At 41.6% G+C, this 23593-nt stretch overlaps 1 protein-coding gene across 3 annotated transcripts in view; it reads left to right on the top strand.

Moving 5' to 3' along the window:
• The window catches only part of setd3 (SET domain containing 3, actin histidine methyltransferase), a 112522-nt gene that overhangs the window by 71665 nt on the left and 17264 nt on the right, over positions 1 to 23593 (top strand). For all 3 annotated transcript variants that reach the window (XM_049596269.1, XM_049596271.1, XM_049596270.1), the window contains 4 exons: positions 16669 to 16727; positions 18980 to 19094; positions 19215 to 19289; positions 22612 to 22778. In XM_049596269.1, the coding sequence (XP_049452226.1) occupies positions 16669 to 16727; positions 18980 to 19094; positions 19215 to 19289; positions 22612 to 22778 (416 nt within the window). The remainder of the gene's footprint in view (positions 1 to 16668; positions 16728 to 18979; positions 19095 to 19214; positions 19290 to 22611; positions 22779 to 23593) is intronic.

Raw genomic sequence — 23593 nt, 5'->3', positions numbered from 1 at the left:
AGTCTCGCCACCAGACAATCAGAGATCTCCGCCTTCTGATAGTCTGGGGACACTCCTTTCTAAAGTGTGTTTAACACACCGGCGAAAACGGCCAGGAACAAAGCAACGCCTCTTGCATTTTTGAAAAGGACACACCCTCCCAGAAATGTGCGCTCCCCCTTTTCTCGTCCGCAAGGAAACAAACACACAGAGAGCTTGAAAATGGATGCCGAGAGATTTAACTCTGTTTTATCAAACGTGTGCTCAGTCCACAAAATTGTGGAAATGAAGGACTTACAACGACGTGAGCCATTTTGTACTGCTACACGTGTTTCTAGTCGGACTATGTTTACGAGCACAAGAGTTCAGCGAGCCACCAAAGGACTGCCCTGCGGATTTACTATTGGTTCTGCAATGTAGGGAGTTTTTTTAAACTCTGTAATTGTATTCGCCCATCTAAACACAAAATCAGGGAGAAAGTTATCAGTCTTTAGTTAAGCAAAGCGTCTAAAGACTGACTTGTGAGTCTAACATTCAGTAGACTCACTGGTCTGTATGATGCGGTTTCAAGCGGATCTTTCCCTTTTTTGTGTATTAAAGAAATTGTTGCCTGATAAAATGTTGCTGGAAGAGATCCCCTAACTGCCGACTCATTGGAGACTTTGAGAAGAAGTGGTGCTATCTCCGCTGTGAAAGTCTTATAAAATTCAGCAGTGTACCTATCTGGGTCTGGCGCTTTTGAACTTTGTAAACTACGTATTGCTAAGGTAACTTCCTCCAAAGTTACAGGCTTCTCCAGCACATGCATATCCTCCTGACAAATGGAGAGAATATTTAAATTATCAAAGAACTCCTGCATAGTTCTAGAAGTATCTATCGCTTTTGTTGTATATAGTTTAGGGTAAAATTGTTTAAATTCTTGATGTATTTCTGATTGGTCCTTTGTTGTATTTCCAGAACTTGTGTGAATTTCAGTTACAAGTCTAGATGCCTCATTCAGCCTTATCTGATGAGCCAATTGTCTTCCAGAGAACAAGTACATTACCCCGTTTCACAGTTCCCTTTAATCCTCTGCAATTCCATATGACAAATCTCACCACACTCTCCTTTGCATTCACTAATGATCTCTTTGGATTTCTATCCATAGACTAATTGGAAAAGGTACAATGGTAGCATGAATATTCCTGCATCCTGGCTGAGGAAAGAGGAGAAATAAATGAATAAATAAATAAATAAAATCAAAATCAAAAAATAAGAAGGGAAGAGGAGGGGGTTACCCAAAAAACATGCACATGTAATAACTTTGAATCATTTTCATCACCTAACTTATTGAACTTAACAACTACCCACCCCACCCCCACCACTTCCCAAACAAGTGGTGGGAGAAAAATAAGCATCTCAAAGTCCAAAGGCAACTTGCCATTCCACACACCTCAGATGAGGGGGGAAAAAGTAGAAAATTAAAAAGAGCAGACTTGGTCTCACGGCTCCATCTAAATATATTTCAATTTTGAACCTTTCAATTGTAAATTGTTGTAGTTAACATAAAACAGTGGAACTTAATGATGGCAACATTGATAGTCCTGATAGTAAGATGACAAATTTATCTCACAAAAATCAAGATGGCTTATCAGCTGTACTCTGTGCGTATGGTATTGCCTTCTTCGCTAATTTGAATAAGAAATAAACATTCAGAGTATATAATTCCAAAAGTCTAAGTATCTAAATGGAGAGCAGAAACAGAGATATACAATATTGACAGGAAGAAAAAAGTGTTTACAGTTACAAAAATTGTTACTTTGGTTAGTTAAATTATTTTCAAATTTTAAGCCATCGCATTATAATAACTGCTCTCTGACAGCAAAACAACAAAATAAGAAAAAAGATTACATTATATAAAGAAAAGAATATCAAACCCCGAACATTACGATTACTTGCGTTTATGGGGATCAGTCCACTTTGGCGATCTTCTGGTTGTAGAAGTCTTCAGCGGCTTTCGGGGAATCAAAAGTGTGTCTCATCCTGTCCATGGTAATGACGAGCTTGGCAGGGAAGAATAAGCTGCACTCGATGCTGGCCTCTCGGAGTTTCCTCTTTAATGCGTTGTAAGTGGTGCGCAGCCTGCCGAACTCTGGGCTAATGTCAGGAAAGAGCTGCACCTGGTGCCCTCCGTAAGTCAGTCGTCCTTTAGCTTTGCCCAGATCCAGTATCCACTGTTTATCCGTGTAATAATGTAAGCGGCCGAGAATGGCCTGGGGTCTCTTTCCGTTGGCCGGCTGCGGGGCTAGCGTACGATGTGCCCGTTCAATCACTACAGGGGATCTGAAGTTGTCGGCTCCGAGCACCGCGGGGAAGAAATCAGTGAGGAATCTGATCATATCGCTGCTTTCGGCTCCCACTTTAATGCCAATCAGCTGTATATTTTTTCTTCTGCTTCTGTTTTCGAGATCCTGATATTTGTCTTGCAGTGTCTTATACTCTTTATTGATTAGTTCATGTGTCTTTTCCAGAATGGTGACTCTGTCCATCATTTCGCCGAGCACGGTTTCCACCTCGTCACATTTATCAGCTAGTCTCTGCCTGAGCCGAGCGGAGTGGGGCTAACTCGCCCGCTAGCTTTACCTCTTTTTTTAATATTATTTAGGCCATTAATAGTCAACGACACCACCATTATATCATTATGTTGCATTGTTTATGTCCCTTGAAACGGTTCTTAGCCCCTCCACTGTAATATTTTCAGCCAACATTTTCCCATGAACAAAGTATGAACAAACACAGAAACTGAACTCCCCTGTAAATAAGGGCCTTGTTCCCCATAGACCCGTCTCCCTGTTGGCGGGAGTGAGGGATGACCTTTTGTATATAAAGGGCCCCCCCTGATGATGTGGGGTAAACCTGAAATAGGCCCTTCCATCCTACTAGTTAAGTCCAACAGTTACTAGTTTAATAGGCCTCCCTGTCGATTCTTATGTAAACATTAGAGAAGTATTGTGCTTATAGGGGAGGGGGTGTTTTTAAGATTCCCCACTTTAATTCTGTCTCAGTGGAACCCTTTCTGTTGCAATAAATAAAGAACTTCAGGTTGTCACATGGAGTATAATACATAGAAGTAAAATGAGAAATCAAAACAGAAGGTTAAATATAAATCAGTTAGTCTCCCTTTAAATACCTTGTGTAATATCAAAATAAACTGGTCGTCTGTTCAGTTTTGGTGCCTCTGCTTACTCACCCAGCCATTATATAGGCTTTAACTTAAAAACAGGAGCCATCTAGTTCTTTTTGGTTTCCTGGGGATTCTTTCCTCACTTACACCCCCCTCTCCATTGACCTGATCTTCATCGTTGTTTCATCCCTGCTTCTTGGCTGAGTTCCTCTGAGGCGGTTGTCCCTCCATTTGTCCCCTGCTTCTCTCCAATGCATTGCCATGGTGCAGCTCTTGGGATTCGCTCCTCGAGTGAAGGTCTGCTGCCGTGCCTCTCCTGTATCTCCAGCTGTCTTCTCCTCATGTCTTGTGCTGCATCTTCAGCGTTGTTGTAAATCTTGGGTCCATCTGACCAGTGGATCCTTATTCTACTCAGAGGTGCCTGGAAGCGTATGTTTTTCTCTTTCAGAAAGTTTTTGATCTCAGAGTAGGACTTATGCATCTTTATCACCTCAGTGGGATAATCATGGTCCAAAAATATCTCTCTTCTGCCAGCTTGCATTTTCTTTTTCCAGGCTTTAGCCAAAATGTTCTCTTTGGTCTCGTATTTCAGAAAGTTGATTACTATAGATGTAGGAGTTGATCCCGGTGGGGTTTTTTTTCCTGAGGCTTCTGTGTGCCCATTGGATATGCAGTTCAGTTCCGTCCAGTAGCCCAAGCTCCCGGCGTAGGAGCCCGTCCATCAACTCTGGCACGGATTCATTCAGTCCTGTTCAGCCACGTTATAAATTCTTAAGTTACAGCGTCTTCCATGTCCTTCCACCTCGGTCAGCTTCTCTTGCAGTTCCGTTTGCTGTTTTATTAGAGTAAGGATGGCTTCTTTCGTTTCCATGTTCCAGTCTTCCAACTCGGTTATTCATTCCTGTGCCTCAGTAATATCCTTCCGCTGTTGTTGTATTTCCGCGACATTTTGCGCCACTCTTCTGTTCATTTCCTCTTTAAAGCCGACAAACTGTCACCTCACCTCCTCTTTGAATTACTCTTTGAATTTCGAGAAGTCTTCCTTCATCTCCTGTTTGAGGTCTCATATTTCTTTCGTGATAGCAGTGAGTCCCTCCAGTAGCAGGTGGGTGATGCAACAGGACAACGACCCAAAACACCGGAGCAAGTCCACAACAGAATGGCTTCAGAAAAACAAAATCCGCCTTTTGGAGTGGTCAAGTCAGAGCCCAGACCTCAACCCAATAGAGATGCTATGGAATGACTTGAAGAGAGCCATACACATGAGACGTCCAAAGAATTTGACAGAGCTAAAGCAGTTCTGCCAGGAAGAATGGGCTAAAATTCTTCCTCAACGATGTGCAGGTCTGATCCACAGCTACAGGAAGCGCCTGGTTGAAGTTATTGCTGCCAAGGGGGGGTCAACCAGTTATTAATTCTAAGGGTTCACTTACTTTTTCCACTGCCATTTTGAATGTTGAATGAGTGTGTTCAATAAAGACATGAAAGATCAGGTTTTTTTGTGTTATTATTTTAGACACATTATATTTGTCAATACCCTTGACTAGATGAAGATCAGATCACATTTTGTCAGAAATTTATTCAGAAAACCATGACATTCCAAAAGGTTCACATACTTTTTCTTGCCACTGTATGAAGAGGGGAGACTCTCTGGAATCTGGCAATATAAGAACCATGATGCTGGGACATTCTGTCACTTCACAGTTGTCCAAAACATGTGGTTTGCGCCAGGCGGACATAATTGCCAGTATTTTTTCATTATTGCAAAAAATTCCATTGACTCATTCACAAGTCAAAAATGTGTTTTATTTGAAAGAAACATGCATACATATTTAAATCTAAGCTAATAGAAAAATAGTAATATTATTATTCCTCACTATATGAAGTGACTGATGACAAGATCTGTATAATGGATTGTAAAAAAATTCATCATGTTTTTATTTTGTAGACAATTTATCTTTATTTATAGCGTGATGGGATGACAGCACAATGATGGTTTGGTATCATCGGAAAGCTCCGGTCCTGCGCTTCCATGTGATATGGTATTTCTGTGCGACCCTGCATTCACGAGTAATCCATCCAAGAGCAATGTGTGTGCAAAGCTGTATGAAAGCTTTGTTATACATAATTTTAGTGTAACTTTATCATTGTTTTTCCTTGTGAAAACATTGGACTACCGACAAGCTTGGTCTTGTCGGAAAGCTGCAGTTCCGCTGTTTCACGTGATTTTAGTGGCTTCTCACTATGACGCACGGTTGCAGAGAAAATCCATAGAGAAGAATAGGTGGCAAGTGGAACCGGAGGCATTTTATATCGATTTTTCGAGACTATGGTGGGGCAAATTGAACTATGGCTAAGCCACATCCCCCTCCACTCACTCGGACAAAATATCAACAGCCAGTGACCGGTGCTATGGCAGGTGTCACGGTACACAGCATTTTGCAGGAGGCAACTGATGATTTTTGGAGACATAACGATCAAATTTTGGTGCATCAAAGTGCTGAAGTTAAGGTTTTTGGCTATCTCTGCGATTGCAGAAGTTAATGTAGCTAAGCTCCAGAAGTTAACTTCAGTTTAACTAGAGCCCTTTGGACAACAGCCAACAATGATGTAAGATCACCAAAGTAAAAAAACTAGAACAAAATAGGCTAATGAACTCCCAGCGAACAAGGTGACATGATGAACAACGCAGCTAGGAGCTAAAGTTAGGCTAACTTTAGCTTACGTTAGCTAGAGATGTACATTTCATTCCAGCAAAGTCACAATATGTTGCCTCAAACACGATGTTGACTTACCTTAGAACAGATATAGTCATCCTTGTTAATCTTATTCACATTGAGTTGATGTTGTGGTAAGTGATGTCATGAGAACCGATACTCGTGATACCTTTAGATTCCATGATAAAAAACTCCCGGCGATTCTATTTTTTTTTTTTTTTTTTTTTGCAAAACCGGAAGAACCGATACAAACATAAGAATCGGTGCTATGACTCTTCCGGAACTGATGGGGGCAGTATACGCCATATAGCGTTACAGTCCATGCCTACATAAAGAGTGAGGGGGTGACGAGGAAGTAGAACTACACATGGCAGCAGCTGCCTGCTAAAGCCCACATTCAGAACCAGTCACGGCCACACTTTAGGCCAGAAAATACATCTGCTAGCAATATTTGCAGTTTTAAACACCACTTTGTCTGTTTATTAATTGCTTTTAACTCATTCAAAATTGCTTCTGAACCGTCCGTGCTCCATGCGGAGCTTTGTCTTGGACTCAGGACATCTCCCTGTCTCCCCCAGAAGCCCCTATGAGGGCCTCCTATGAGCCCAGCCTTCGAGACGTGCAACACTCCGTTAAATGTCACTCAGTTCATCAAAAAATTTCCCATTTAAAATCAGTAGCATAATAAGCAGATATGTTCCATGTTATTTTGTTTAATTTCAACAACACCGAGAACAGCTTGAACAAGCTGCGTGTGAGCTAACTATCAGGGATTTCACTCAGTAGTATGTGACTGCGCATGCGCGTCTACTTCCGAAACACAGCGGTTGAGGTACATTTGATTTATTGTACTGGGATGTTTGATTTATCCACAAGTGGACCACGGACGTCAAAAAACGCTGTTTGCACCCGGACAGCACAAACAAAATGAAACCAACGAAATTCCAGACATTCTTGTGGGTGGCTCAAACGCTGTCAGCGTGATTTAAACAGTAAATATTTAGATAGTTTATTGAGTTTATCGCAGATGTTGATCAATGTTTTTTACAACGTAAAATAGGTACATGAAAAGAGAAAAAGAAAAAAATATAAGTAATATCAGTCTGTTGAAAGAAATGTTATTTTATATGCAAATATTTTAATAAAGTATTTCTTGTTTAAGTACATGGGATCTTACTTTTTTTTTTTTTAAACCGTGGTATCGACTTTGGTATTGAGAATCTTGTAATTTTACTGGTATCAGCACCAACTACTGAATTTTTGGTATCATGACATCCCTAGTTGTGGTCTACCGCACAACTTTATCCAAAGGAGACACTTTTCTCGGTTGAAATGTGGTTTAGGAAAGGGTAAAAAATACACCCTGTCGCCCAGCCTCTCAGGATGCCTTGTGTCGGAGTTGATGTACCCCATGCACACCGTTTGACCCTTTTTAAACCTCAAATCTCAGAAAAAGCTCATAAAACTGAACCAAACTGACTTTCTATAATGCATTTCAATGGACATCCAGGCAGAGAAGTCTGAGTGTATGGGCATGGCTGTATGCACTGTGATTGGCCCATCGCGTTTGAGGGCGGGGCTTAGCCATAGGTCAGTTATCAATGTATGGGAAACACTGTGTGGTGTAACTGTCAAACTAGGCAGCTCCCATCAAATATGAATCAAGATTGTTACAGCCAGGCCTGGAATTTCGTCATTTTAGTGGCAAGGCCACTTGGCCTTTCGTGTTGTCAATTTTTTGAGGGCACAAAGGCCAAAAGCCAGGGCAGCAAGGCCATAAAATAAAACAATGATTTTAAGTCCACGTTCATAATGCATTTAAGGACTAACGATGTATAACTGTCTGTGAAATGAATAAATAAAAAAAATTCAAGTAATAATAATGAGTATAATAAGTAATAATGGGATTTATTTAATAGCACTAATAAACCCAATGTGTTTTAAACATAGAACAACCAGGTTTATGTATTTATAAGCAAATGCCGACGGGCCACATTTTTAGCAGCGAGCAACCAATCCACTTTTTATTTTTGCATACATCTATATATTTATATATACACAGGCATGGTCCTCCTCAACATGATGCAGAAACAGACTAAAAGAGAGCTATCAATGTACAGAAGCATAATAAGTGACATTAACAGTATCTAATAACACACACTATCTCTCTACCAGCATCTCCCTCTCCCCTCTCCTCCACACACACACATGCACACACCTCACCTCCAGATGCTTTCCTTACAGGTCAGTTACACAGGATATAGTTTTATACAGTCCATGGCAGCAACAGTCATGTTTACAACACCAAAGTCACTATTTAAAACCCAATAATATCTCACTGGAATATAAATATTCCTCCTGACATCACAATACTGAGTGAAGAAAGTCATGTTATCTCAGCATGAATCAGTCATTCATCCTGCTCTCTGTCCCTCCTCTACTGAGGAGACTCACTGTCTGCAGGTCGGCTGTCTCAGGTACATCTTCAGATAAAGTGTTAGCCTACATACAGACAGCTTTCATTTTAGTTTGTCTTTAACACTTTGCTGTTAGCACTGTGAGTGCGATGTGCTTGTGTCGACCGCGATCATAAATCATAATAGCGGTGAATGAGAGACTGCGGACAGAGCAGATTGAAATATGGCTTTCTACATGCTGATCACATGTATTGATAAAGTATTGGCTTGGCTGGCAGAGGTTTTATTGCACTTACTCACAGTAACAAGTGTAGCTGTCGTTAACTAGAGTCATCTTGAAATTAACGTTATATTACCTTCATCTGCACCGCGGCCCCACTGCTGCAGAATGAGGATAAATGAAACCGAAACTTTAAAAAATTACGCCGGTAATGGCGGAGCTTACTGTTATTATGGTGTTGATTAAACGTTCCTTGGGTTGTTTAATACCGGGTCTTGGTACCAATCCCTGCCCGGGCGTTTGAAGTCTCCTGGTTGGCCGGTGATAGATGGGTGTCAAACTGTCGTTACAGCCCGTTCATGCCAGGCTCGAATCAAACCCACCACTGGTGATGTACGCAATGTCTCATTTGATGTTGCTCAATACGACTCCAGAATGTCATTGCATTTTTTTTCTCAAAAGGCGCAGGTGTTGGGATTCACAGGACCACAGATGATTTATCATTTGGTAAAATCATCACTGATTTCAAGGCTTTTTCCTCTGCATGCTCTTTGTCTTTAAACGAAGGCCCCGTTTAGACGACAGTGATTTCAACTGAAAACGGTAAACTTTAGTTGCGTTTTGGCCGATCGTTTACACGGCAGCGGTGTTTTGGGTGCCTGAAAACGCAACGATTTGAAAACAGGTTCCAGAGTGCAACGTTTTGGAAACGGCAGCATCTCCGTTGTCATGTAAACGTGCAATAAGCAGTTCCTCTGAAAACAGAGACTTTTCGCACATGCGCATTACGGTTCAAGTCACTAGGCATGCCGACCGTCACAACAACAATGCTAAGCTCTGTTTGCGCTGCTCACCCTGTTGATTTGAAGTGAAGCGTAGATCTGTTACTGTAGCAACTCCACCTTGTCGTCCATCCAGACAAAGTTATCTGTGCATGCTTTCGCTAGTGTGTCTTCTTTGTTTTGGTTTGTAATCACGGCGTTGAAGAGTAAGGCGCTTCAGTGCAGGTGCATGGCATCATGTCGTGGTGTTGCTTTGCAAATTTACACTGCCACCCATTGGCCTGGCGTGCATACTACAGCGTTTCCAGTAGATTTTGCGGCTCCATGTGAACGGGGATCGTTTCATTAACGTCGTCATATAAACGCAGAAGTTTTTTAAAACGCAAAGGACAGACTTTTCCATTTTTACTGAAATCGTTATTGTATAAACGGCCCCAAAGAGAGCTAAGTGGCACCCATCTCTACAGGAGGTCTCACCTCACACCTCAGTGAGACTCAAGTCCCAAAACTTGATTGGACAAGTCCTTTTACAGTGACATGTGACTCTGTGATGTCACAGGCATCGGTACAAGGTCTGCTCCCTCCAAGCTTTCTTTCTCTTCTTGCTCCAGCTGCTGTAGCAGCTGCACCCCTCTTTCCAGCTGGGCCTGGGACAGCAGAGGCCCAAACTCCTGCTCCACAGCCCAAACCACTAAAGGGAGGACAACTGATCACAGACTCTCTGACCTGAAACAGAAAGGTAGAGTTGCAAACACAAGGTTTGCAACCAGCTTTCCAGCAACAAGGAACTAAGTGAGTTAGCACCCAGCGTCTAACTCTGCAAGGACCCCGAGCGACCAGCTTCCTCGGAGTTTCATCTTTGGAACAAAGGACCCAACAAAGACTGCACCTGGAACCACCTTCCCAGCCTTCTTCTGCCGGCTAACAGAGCAGTACACCACCAAGTGACTCTTTCCTCCATCCATTCAAGGATCGGTAATGTAACAACTGGACATAACTTATCACAGCTTTACAGGCTAAGCAAGACTGTTTGACTTGTTGTATGTGATTTGATGCTGTTTACTGAGTTATTGTTGTGATAGATTGCAGTTAGGTCATTGATTAGTTGGCTTCGCCACAGCTAAGTGTTTAGTTTGCTAATACTGTTCACAAACAGATTCTTGCATGCAACTAAAAAATCTCTGCACTAATCCAGATCGTTTGCAACACACGTCACATTGACATAGACTCATTAACAAATAGGCTTTCAACAGAGCTACACCCAAACAGGCATCTCCAAGTTCCTGCTTCTTATCCTTTGTCTTTGTCCTGACCACACGGTCAGACAGACACCTCCCCCGGAAACTGAAGCAGCCTTGATTCAGCCATTTTGGTAGTTCTCTGTTGTCAGCCATTTTTTTTTTGTAGGCCAAATGGCTACTTGATCAATACAACCGCCTTTGTCTTTCTCCTTTCTCTCTCTCTCTCTCTCACACACACACACACACACACACACACACACACACACACACACACATATACACACCAAGCTTGTATATAGTTAGTTAGAATTTGTGCGTTTTGGTTTGCTTTACTTATTTGTGAATAAATATAATTCTTTGGAATCATGCCTGCTGTCTGTTTAATGTTGCACAAGGGTGAATGAATAGTCAAGAACTCCAAAATCCTTCAGGCATTACCGTTAATTTTGGTTGTTATCATTAATTTAATTATTAATCAAACTCCAAATTAATAGTTTAGTGTATTTTATGAGACTGATATCTTTAACTGGCTATCATTTTTCCCTTTACGGGAATGGTGCCCCACAAGGTGATTTAATGTTAATTAAGTCACATTATTTAACATAATTATCAATTATTAATAATAATTATTAATTGTTTCCGATAGCCAATTTAACCCCAACATATCTGGTACCTCCGTGTGAAGCCTAGTGTGTTGATCCCAACATATTTGGTGCCTCCGTGTGAGGTAAATATATGTTGATTCCCAACATAGGTGTCAAAGCCGTGTTGACAGGTAAGAGGCAGATGAGAAAACTGCAAAATCACCTGGGGCAATGCGGGCAGGGCATCAAGGCCACTGTGGCCTTAGGGCAGATATTTTTTTCAAGGGCACAGGGCCAAATAGCCCTCGTGGCCCTCGTGAAATTCCTGCCCTGGTTACAACATTGCTTATTTCTCATAAATGTTTTCAGATTTATTTTAAAGTGTACGGTTTAGCTGTAAGATGAGAAAGTTTGTGACCTGGCTGCCATGTTGAAAACAGTCGATTGAAGTACCGAGCACCAGCCGGACCAACTTTCTCATTTTACAGCTGAACAGTACACTGAAATATATTTCTGAAAACATTTGAGTGACTGGCAGGGACCCTCCTGTTCCCTGGGGAGAGCTCCAACACAGCAGTGCTCAGTACTGGGGCTCATGAGTATCCCCATACATGCCTGATGTCCCTCACCCTGGACAACTCCAGTATGGGCGGTGTGTAGAGGTGAGCCAACTATGTCTAGTTGGCACTGCTCCACCTACAGCTCCAGCTCTGGTTCCTTTCCCGCTAGACAGGTGACATTCCACATCTCTAGAGCCAGTCTGCAATACTAGGGGTCAGCACGCCTGGGGCCCCGCCCCTGCCTGCTGCACCTGACCTCAGTGTCTGTCCCTGTGGGTGGTGATCCCACAGGGCGGCCGCTCCATGTAATTTCTATGAGCCCAGTCACAAGACGCTTGCCAGCCAGCCCCCCTCCTAGGTCTGGCTCCTGAAGGGGGACCCTGTTTCTCCATACCGGACTAGGTACACAAGTTCTGTTGTAGCAGTGTCATCAGAGTTTATGTTTATGTAAATTTCAAAAAATTCTCCCACTTTTTTTTTTTTACTAAGTTAAGTTCATTTTTTGGTAATTATTATTTATCCTTTTGCTTTTTTTTAATCCATCCATCCATCCATCCAATCATCCACTCATCCAGTCATACAATCTCTGGCCAGTTGTAGGCAGTGGAACAAAGTTTAAACACAACATTTACATATTTTCATCTGATAAAGTGCATATTAGGAACTTTTTTAGCAAGCTGTTGCTATTTACAAATAATCACATACACATCAAGAATTTGTTAGTTGGTGAGCTTCAGAGGTGTTGGCTGAGCAGCCCCTACTCCAACTCCATGCTTTACACACAGACATAAAAGTGGTATCAATGTCTTTTCATTCAGCTTGCGCTCAGCAATATACAGTATTGTTATGAGTCATGACAGCCAATATTGCCACCTATCATTTATGTTTCTTTTGAACTAAAAATAAACTTTTGTGCTTATTGTCATAAATTTCACTCGTACTCATACTCGTACTCGTTGTCCTCCGCTTATCTGGGTCCGGGTCGCGGGGACAGCAGCCTCATCAAAGAAGCCCAGACAGTCCTCTCCCCAGCCACTTCCGTCAGCTCTTCCGAGGGAACCCCGAGGCGTTCCCAGGCCAGCCGGGCGATGTAATCCCTCCAGCGTGTCCTGGGGCAGCCCCGAGGTCTCCTCCCAGTTGGACATGCTCGAAACACCTCCCAAGGGAGGCACCCGGAAGGCATCCTTACCAGATGCCCGAACCACCTCAACTGGCTCCTCTCGATGTGGAGGAGCAGCGGCTCTACTTCGAGTCCCTCCCGGATGTCCGAGCTCCTCACCCTATCTCTAAGGCTGAGCCCAGCCACCCTGCGGAGGAAACTCATTTTGGCCGCTTGTACTCGTGATCTCGTTATTTTGGTCACTACCCAGAGCTCGTGACCATAGGTGAGAAATTCTGACTGTTGTCTGCTCTTACGAGATCCCGAGATACTTAAACTCCTCCACCTGAGGCAGGACCTCCCCCCCCCCCGACCTGGAGTGGGCAATCCACCCTTTTCCAGCTGAGCACCATGGCCTCAGACTTGGAGGTGCTGATTCTCTTCCCAGCTGCTTCACACTCGGCTGCGAACCATCCCAGCAAGAGCTGGAGGTCACTGTTCGATGGAGCTAGGAGGACCACGTCATCCGCAAAAAGCAGGGACGAGATCCTCCCGTCACCGAACCTGACATCCTCCACCACTCGGCTGCGCTTAGAAATTCTGTCCATGAAAGTTATGAACAGAACCGGTGACGAAGGGCAGCCCTGGTGGAGTCCAACTCTCACTGGGAACAGGTCTGACAATTTATAATCAACTGTATGATCATGCGAGAGCCAAATAACCAACAGGATATCAGTATAGTAAAATCAGAATGTCAACTTTATCACATCTTTATCACATCTTCTTTTCATGTACCAACAGCTGAGAAACAGCTTATTCTCTTCCTTATAGACTCTTTTTGTATTGTATTTGTATTTGTATTGTATTGTATTTACCTTCTTCTGACTCTTTTTCCCCTCCTTCCATTTCATTTCCCCCCCTCCTCCTTCTTATTATGCATTCCACTGGACTCTCTTCCTCTCCCTTCTCTCTCTCCTGCTTAAGCTCAGAACAGTTTGCAAATGGCTCTGGTAGGGGGCTGACTGTGACTGTGACTGTGGCTTTAAGTGGAGAAACCATTGCTATCAACAGACACCCACTGTCCAACACACACACAGGCACACACCCTGTTTCAAGCCAAAATTGATGAGGCAGATTTATGACGGCTGCTGGCTACAACAAATTAAGTTGACAGTGATGTATGTGAGGGGGCCAGTGTCTCACTGCACCACAGACCACACACACACACACACATACACGGCACACAGCAGTGGCCCCCTACTCCCAGACCTTCTTGTTAGGCGTCCCTGTCAGGCCGCCCCCCTCCAGCATACCTACATAATAAAATTCCTCATTCTGATTTGTGTTTTTTCCTTCCCTCTCCCTATTTCTAACTATTAGAGGCAAAATTCATGACCTCCTGCCCTCAGATAGTACCTATCTAACCTCAAACACAGCTGTAAAATCTAATATATATTTAGATTGCTTCTCCCCAATTTCTCTTCAAGAATTGACTGCAGTGATTTCTTCTTCCAAATCATCGTGTCTCTTACACCCCATCCCAACTAGGCTACTTAAGGAGGTCTTTCCTTTAGTTAACACTCATATATTAGATATGATCAATATATCCTTATTAACAGGCTATGTACCACAGTCTTTTAAGATAGCTGTAATTAAACCTCTACTAAAAAAGCCCACCCTGGATCCAGAGGTGTTAGCCAATTATAGACCAATATCTAATCTTCCCTTTATGTCAAAGATCCTTGAGAAAGTAGTCGCAGACCAGCTGTGTGATTTTCTCCAGGATAATAATTTATTTGAGGAATTTCAGTCAGGATTTAGAGTGCATCATAGCACTGAGACAGCTCTAGTTAAAATTACAAATGACCTTCTGATTGCTTCAGACAAAGGACTCGTCTCTGTACTTGTTTTATTAGATCTTAGTGCGGCGTTTGACACAATTGACCATCAAATTCTACTGCAGAGACTGGATCACTTAATTGGCTTAAAAGGTTCAGCACTAAGCTGGTTTAAATCTTATTTATCTGATCGTTTTCAATTTGTTGACGTTCGCAATGAACCATCCTTACGTACTAAAGTTTGTTTTGGAGTTCCGCAAGGTTCTGTGCTCGGACCAATCCTGTTTACTCTATATATGCTTCCTTTAGGTAACATCATTAGAAATCACTCTATAAATTTCCATTGTTATGCGGATGATACTCAGTTGTATTTATCAATGAAGCCAGAAGAAAGCAATCAATTAACTAAACTCCATAACTGCCTTAAAGACATAAAAACTTGGATGAGCACCAATTTCCTGATGTTAAATTCAGACAAAACTGAAGTTATTGTTCTTGGCCCCAAACAACTCAGAGACTCTTTATCTGATGACATAGTTTCTCTAGATGGCATTGCTCTGGCCTCTAGCACTACCGTAAGAAACCTCGGAGTAATATTTGATCAAGATTTGTCTTTTAATTCTCATTTAAAGCAAACCTCACGGACTGCATTTTTTCATCTGCGTAATATTGTAAAATTAGGCCTATCCTGGACCCGAAAGATGCAGAAAAATTGGTCCACGCTTTGTTACCTCAAGGCTGGATTACTGTAACTCTCATTATCAGGTAGCTCTAGTAAGTCCTTAAAAACTCTCCAGCTAATTCAGAATGCAGCAGCACGTGTACTAACAGGAACTAAGAAACGCGATCATATCTCTCCTGTTTTAGCTTCTCTGCACTGGCTCCCTGTAAAATCCAGAATTGAATTTAAAATCCTACTGTTAACTTATAAAGCTCTAAATGGTCAAGCGCCGTCATATCTTCGAGAGCTCATAGTGCCATATTATCCCACCAGAACACTGCGCTCTGAGAACGCAGGGTTACTTGTGGTCCCTAAAGTCTCCAAAAGTAGATCAGGAGCCAGAGCCTTCAGCTATCAGGCTCCTCTCCTGTGGAATCATCTTCCTGTTACGGTCCGGGAGGCAGACACCGTCTCCACATTTAAGACTAGACTTAAGACTTTCCTCTTTGATAAAGCTTATAGTTAGGGCTGGCTCAGGTAGTACCCCTCTATAATACACCGGGCCCCTTCTCTCCTTCTCTCTCTCTCTCTCTCTCTCTCTCTCTCTCTCTCTCTCTCTCTCTCTCTCTCTCTCTCTCTCTCTCTCTCTCTCTCTCTCGTATCCTATTACTGCATCTAGCTAACCCAGCCATTCTGGATGTCACTAACTCGGCTTCTTCTCCGGAGCCTTTGTGCTCCACTGTCTCCCAGATTAACTCATACCGCAGCGGTGCCTGGACAGTGTGACGTGTGTGGTTGTGCTGCTGCCGTGGTCCCGCCAGATGCCTCCTGCTGCTGCTGCCATCATTAGTCATTAGTCATACTTCTTCTGTTATTATACACATATGATTATTGTCACACATGTATACTGCCAGGTATTAATACATACTTTCAACATATTGTACCGCAGTAACCAGAACTATAACTATAATATTATTACTTTCATTAATGTTGTTGTAAGCTACTGTCATTACCTGCATCTCTCTCTCTCTCTCTCTCTCTCTCTCTCTCTCTCTCTCTCTCTCTCTCTCTCTCTCTCTGTCTCATTGTGTCATATGGATTACTGTTAATTTATTATGCTGATCTGTTCTGTACGACATCTATTGCACGTCTGTCTGTCCTGGAAGAGGGATCCCTCCTCAGTTGCTCTTCCTGAGGTTTCTACCGGTTTTTTTCCCCATTAAAGGGGTTTTTTTGGGGAGTTTTTCCTTATCCGCTGTGGGGGTCTTAAGGACAGAGGGATGTCGTATGCTGTAAAGCCCTGTGAGGCAAATTGTGATTTGTGATATTGGGCTTTATAAATAAAATTGATTGATTGATTGATTGATTGATATTTCCTCTTGTCCACCTTCTTCCCTCCATCCCCAGACTCATCCCGCCGCCAGCAAATTGCCCTTGAAGGACAACTTCACATTTGATGACTACAGGTCAGTTTGTTTGTGTGTGTATAAGTGTGTTTGCAGAATGGGCCTGTTTTTAGATTCTCATGTCATCTTTTACATGTTAGTGTCATTCTTATATCATGTTTATGTTCCTGAGAATAATTCTGGCTGCCATCATTCCTATAGTTAGTAATAACAGTGTCATAAACAGGAGAAGTCAGATGACCAAACGGGTTATAAAAAAATGGAGGTTATTTGGAAGACAAACAGAAGGTAAATAGTACAAATTATTAGCTAAACTGTCTGTTGTAAACATCACAGTTTCCATTTGGCTTATTGGTTCAGGTTGGACTTGAACTTACTGTACTTGATGTAAATGTGTGCACTCACTTTTCCTATGCAGTGAGGGACTTCCACTGACATATCCAGCATGTAGTTTTACTTCAAAATAAGTGTTATAATAAGCAACGAGAATCTTTGTGAATCTCACAGTTCGATTTTGATTCCCTATGTTATGATTCAATATGACTCTGTCAACAATAGCCGTGGCCGGAGGCATTATGTTTTTGAGTTGTCCGTCCCATTCTTGTGAACTCAAGATCTCTATGAGAATGCCCTGAAGGAATACTTTCAAATTTTGCACAAATGTCCACTTGAACACAATGATGAACTGATTACATTTTGGTCACACTGTGACCTCATATGTCTTCTTCTTGTGAACACGATATATCTTATTCTTGTGAGCACAACATCTCAAGAACACCTTAAGGGAATTTACAAACATTCACTTGGACTTAACGATGAACTGATTTAGATTTTGGTGGTCAAAGGTCACTATGACGTTGCATCCGTCTCATTATTATGAATGTGATATCTCAAGAGCACCTTAAAGGAATTTCTTCAAATAACACACAAACATCCACTTTAAGTCAAGAATGAACTCATCAGAATTTGGTGGTCAAATGTTACTGTGACCTTGTCTCTCATTTGCGAATGCAATATCTCAAATTTGATAGAAACATTCACTTGGACGCAACAGTGAATTGATAAGATTTTGGTGGTCATAGGTCAGTGTAACCTTGCATCCATCTTGTTCTCATGAATGTGATATCTCAAGAATACCTTGTGGTAACTTCTTCAAATTTGATATAAATGTCCACTTGGACTTAACAATGAACTGATTACAATTTGGCGGTTGAAGGTCAAAGATCAAGGTCCCTGTGACCTTACAAAACATGTTTTTGGCCATAACTCATGTTTTCTTACGCCACTTACAACAAAATTTCAGACAGAAATGTCTAATAGGATAAAATAAAATCTAACAGTGATGACATTTTATGTACAAAAGGTCGAAGGACAACTTCACAAACACTTTCCTTGCCATTATTCCGCGTCATATCTCAGGAACAGAAGGGGAGACATTTGGTCGAAGACTGAATTGGTGACATTAACCTTGAAACTGTGCTGATTGCATAGACCTTCTGAGCTACCAGGGTTCATGGAGGCATACTTGTGCGAGGCGATAATTGTTTTTTTAGAATTGATTTTTGATTCTGTAATCAGACAATGGCACACTGTCCTCGAGCATTGCACACAACAAATGATATTACCACCTTGATGTTGGAAGGAACAGGCAAGTAGAAAAAAGACTGTGGAAATACACAACTTTTTTTATTGTGAACATTATGGCATATTTCCATTTTCCATCAATTTAGTGTGGAGGAACCCTAAAAGTTTAATTATGTACAATTATCAAATTTTTGATCACCTGATTTAATTCAGAATTGTGATTCTTTTGGACAATCTACCTGAACTGTTGGCTTGTTGACAACCAGTCAGCAATGGGCCAAATTTCACCCACTAAACCAGTGAGTGCGATGTTACTATAACTGATGGAGATAATGGCCAAAACTACAAAATACAACACCCAAGTGGTAATAAACCGGAATTCTCCACAAAGCTTAATTATTGCATGCTAAAGGAGCAGAGAAAGTGGGCCGGTGATGAATTATTCCTTCAGTATCTCCTCCCTCCCTGTCCTTCTCCATCTTCCCTCCTCCTCATTTCCTGTTTTTCTGCTCTGTTCACCCTCCACTCTCTTTCTCATCCTCCCTCCATCCTCCTTCCTTCTCTCTCCATCCTCATCTGATGCAAGGCTTCTCTCTGTTTGGCAATACACATCTAAGAGTCGAATCTTCCCTCTCCTTTATGAAGCAAGAACTACAATTGTCCAGGATGTCAATGGGATATGTAAACCTCACTGTAACAAGCAGTGATTGGTTGATTGTATCTACCAGGTGGGCAGTGTCCTCAGTGATGACCCGTCAGAACCAGATCCCTACTGAGGATGGCAGCCGAATCACTCTGGCTCTCATCCCCCTCTGGGACATGTGTAACCACATAAATGGACTGGTAAAGTTTTTGTCTCACACTCACACACTCTGACTTACATTATTATTGTTTTGGTAAACATCAAAATATATTTACTAAGTGCAGGTAAAGGCTGAATTAGTAAAAGTTGTTGATCTGCAGATTACCACTGGCTACAATCTGGAGGATGATCGTTGTGAATGCGTGGCACTGCAGGACTACAAAGAGAATGAACAGGTAAAGAAACTACCATTCATATATTTTCATCTTTATTGTCTCTTTTGCTTAACTCACACACAAACCTTTACATACAGTACACTGTCTCTGCAGCAACTATGTGAGTCAGAAATTACACTCATTGTTCAGACACACAAGTCAGCCAAATTTCAACTTCCTGTTTACATCAGCTAAAGCATTATGGGAACTCAGATGGGACAAACAGTATTCATCCTCCATAAAAATAAGGAATATAAAAAAGTAGGAGTGACAAAATTAAAAAAAAAAATTCTTGTTTTACTTGACCACATTTCATGCCTCTGTGCCAGCGATAGCTGAGGCTAGAGGCATTGTGTTTTTGGGTTGCACATCCCAAATGCAATATCGGAAGAACACCTTGATGGAATTTCTTCAAATTTAACACAGATGTCCACTTGGACTCAAGGATGACTGATTAGATTTTGCTGGTCAAAGGTCAAGGTCAGTGTGAACTTGTATCCATTTCATTGTCGTGAACGCAGTATCTCAAGAACACCTTAAGGGATTTTTTTTCCAAATTCCACACAAACATCCGCTTTGAGTTGAAGATGAAGTGACCAGAATTTGGTGGTCAAAGGTCACTGTGAGTCAGGGGTCGCGTTAACCGGATATTCTCGGTCATTGACCGTTTTTTTTTTTTACAACAATGACCGGAAAATCTGAAGACCGTCAGTCGTTTGACCGGTTGCAATTACCACCCCTGCCCACTTGGCGGCGGAGTGCACAGTCAGTGGTTTAAGTGGCTGCCGTTTTCACACTGCAGAGAAAAAGTCATTCATCTGCTTCATGTAGCGTTGTTGACATAACGGCCTGGACACACCAGATGTGTTAGTGCCGCAGAAGTCCTGCGAGTATACTCGCAGGCGCTTGACTGTCCACACAGGCAGCGCATTTCTCCTGCGCTCTCCGCGCCGGTTAAACATCGACTCCACTCGTCTGTTCCTGTCAGTACTCGATTTTTCACTTCAACAGGTCATTTTAAACATGGGTAAGTCCATATTTTAATCGTTTTTTATAACGTGATAAGTTAATGACAATTTGTCATTGCATGTCCATGTATTGAGCGTGTTCGATTAACACTGAATGAATAGGGCATATTGTTCTGACCATTTTATTTATGTAGTCTGTTGGCTCAATGACACAAAATTAAAATTGTAATGAAGTGATTAGGGTATTGAAAAATGTGTTCGATTATGCACTGTTGTGTTATTTTAAATTATAAACATGCTATTCCCTCACGTTCTTCAGTGCATGCTGTTGTTATTTTATTTTGAAAATTGGCCAGATTCTCTCATCTTTTCTGTGTCCGACTTCCTGTTTGGTACAATCCGCTCTATCCAGCTTGACAGAAGCGCTCACGGCTCGCGTGTAGACCAGACGCCAAACTGAAGCACTGCGGTGTGTGGATGTCTGTTCATCTTTTCGTTCATGTCCTTATTAATGCACACTTTATAACTTGCTTGTTGGATTTATTAAAAACGAACGAGTGAAAACTAAATGTCTTTGAATATCATTATTATCATTTAAAAACGAAAATTAAAATGACCGGTAAAAATAGATTATGACCGAATTTTTACGACCCTGTCGGTCAAAATGACCGGCGACAAAAAAAAGTCTAGCGCAACATCTGCTGTGACCTCATTTCTCACTTATGAATGCAATATCTCAAGAAGGCCTGGAGGGAATTTCCTCAGATTTGACACAAATCCACTTGAATTTAAGAATAAACTGATTAGAATTTGATAGTCAAAGGTCAGTGTCAGTATGACCTTACAAAACATATTTTTGGCCATAACTTGTGAGTTCTTATGCCACTTACAATAAAATTTCACAGAAATAGAATAACATAATGAAGTGATGATATTTTATATCCAAAAGGTCAAAGGTCAACTTCACTGTGACATCATAATGTTCAGCATAAAACACTTTTCTGGCCATTATTCAACATCATATCTTAGGAACAGAAGGGGAAACATTTGGTCAGATACTGAATTTGTTTGAATTCTAGTTTGACATGAGGTTTACAGTGTGCCATCAAGATTGTCCATTATCCCTGGAATCATGGCCAAAGCCAGATTTAGGCCATGACTCAAACTCCCTGCTCCCCAAAATAAATTCTCTAAAATTATAAGTATTTGTGATATGTACCTTAGCACATTTTTATTGAAAAGAAATGGGTTTTTCACAGTTTCAGCAACTTTTCCTTTAACGGTTTCTATTCTCCCTTGTATTTGTATTTATTTGTATCAGATTTTAGAGATCTTTAAAGTAAACTTTCTAAGAAATCATGGGCCTCTCAGAATAAAGTGTTATCATTTTATTTCCCAACTCCAAGATCTAAATGTTGTTTTAAAGCTCCCTCAGCGACATTCTGGTGAAGGAATACTGAATCCAGATGGAAAGATATTGAATCTAAAAATAAAGGAATCATCCAAAAAATGTGTTAAGTTTTTGAAATGTTACAACAATGTTAACTCCTCCGAGGTTGCTAAAAACCCTATAAAGAAGAGGATGTGACCTACAGCTGATGCTGCACACAGATGATATCCCTATCCATTCACATAGAGATATTTGTTGCATGACTAAAACACGCTCAGACATACACGCAAATTTCCACATCCTGCGTATGTGGGAAAAAGTGTCTTCAGAGAGAGCTGTGTAAAGTCTGATAGATGCCCTCAAGTGATGATACGTCAGGTGGGTCTGAAGACTGCAAGTTTGAAAAAAAGCTGGAGGTGTGGAGTTAGAAAGAAGTGAGTTTAACAAACCTCTGTAGCCTGCTGCTCATCTGTTGCTTCGGGTTACACTAGCTTAACATGCCAAATCTCAACCAACTGTTGACAGTCTTATTTATTGTGGCTAATGTAGGTGCCAGCTTGGACAAGGAAGAATGTGTGGAATAAAAAAGTCAATCTATCTGGTTCTGCTACATCCATTTTGATACTTTTTTAAATTTGTCCATCCTGAGTCTGACAGTGCTGTAGGAGTGACATGATAGATCAGTGGCATTCTCTGTCATTAAAAACAAAAACAAGATGAAGCATGAAGCATGTCTCACAATATATATCGTGCTACCTACATGATAACATTTTGCCAAATGTATTCTGAAACTAACAACATACAGCATGCTCACACAAGTAGTGACAGTGCCACAAGCCTGTAAATAAAAGGCTTGAAAACTAAGTGAAGGCAGTCTATGGTTCAAAGCATTGAAATGGTGTTATTTGGATCCTCCTTAAAAGACACTGACATAGAGACAGGTGATGATTGTGGTGTAGCTGCTGCTGATTTTTTCTTCCTATAGATCTACATCTTCTATGGCACGAGATCCAATGCTGAGTTTGTCATCCACAACGGCTTCTTCTTTCAAGACAACGCCCATGACCGAGTGAAGATCAAGCTGGGCGTCAGTAAGAGCGAACGCCTCTATGCCATGAAGGCCGAAGTGCTGGCACGAGCCGGCATCCCAGCGTATGTCCAACTAATCTTTTTCTCACAAGGGTGTCAAGGGCAAACATTCCTCCTCTTTTCTTTCTACATACCTACAAACACAGTGTCTGCTTTCATAGATGACTGAATGTGCAGTCTCTGCTTGAAGGGTTTTACTCTAAGGCTTTTAATATGGGTCAAGGAGAGCTTCAGGCTCATTACTAACTCCGTACACCTTTCATATAGCCGCAGTACACTTTTGTCTTTCAACAGGAGATATTTCAACCAATTAGGCCCCATTTGGCATAATTGAAATACATAATATAAATGTTGCAGCAAGTTTCTTTTTTTCCTCCCCCTCCCTACCAAGTGTCAATTTACCATCCACCCCAACACTTTTATCACCAAGAAGCTTAATCATTTTATCATTAGCCCCTTAATTGTATGCAGCATCCTCTGCTCGGCATTTTTAATCAGACGCCTTTTAATCTCTTATTGATGACAGTCTAAATCTCAACAGTGGAAATTAAATGAAACAATCCCTGTTGTTGTGGCAGTGCTCTATTAAACTGACAGATATGTTCGTAGATCACTTTCAGAGGAAACTGCAACAGATTCAGTGTCGGGTCTTGGTGAGACGTTGAGCGGCTGTGATCATCAGACGTGTTTGTACAACATGGAAATCACTCCTTTTGCCTCTACTTCATTTCTGTCTGATAAGTGGAATAAAGTGAGCACATTTGACTATTAATTTGCAAATTTGTAATTAGCTCTTTTTCCCAAGTCTCCATAGACCCACAGCACATTTAGAGAAGAGAATTTCCACAGACAGTTTGCTCTCCTGAGCTGGATGCTCT

This window comes from Epinephelus fuscoguttatus, linkage group LG14, assembly GCF_011397635.1.
Source record: "Epinephelus fuscoguttatus linkage group LG14, E.fuscoguttatus.final_Chr_v1".
NCBI classification, from domain to species: Eukaryota; Metazoa; Chordata; class Actinopteri; order Perciformes; family Serranidae; genus Epinephelus; species Epinephelus fuscoguttatus.
This window is presented reverse-complemented; position numbering and strand designations above follow the sequence as displayed.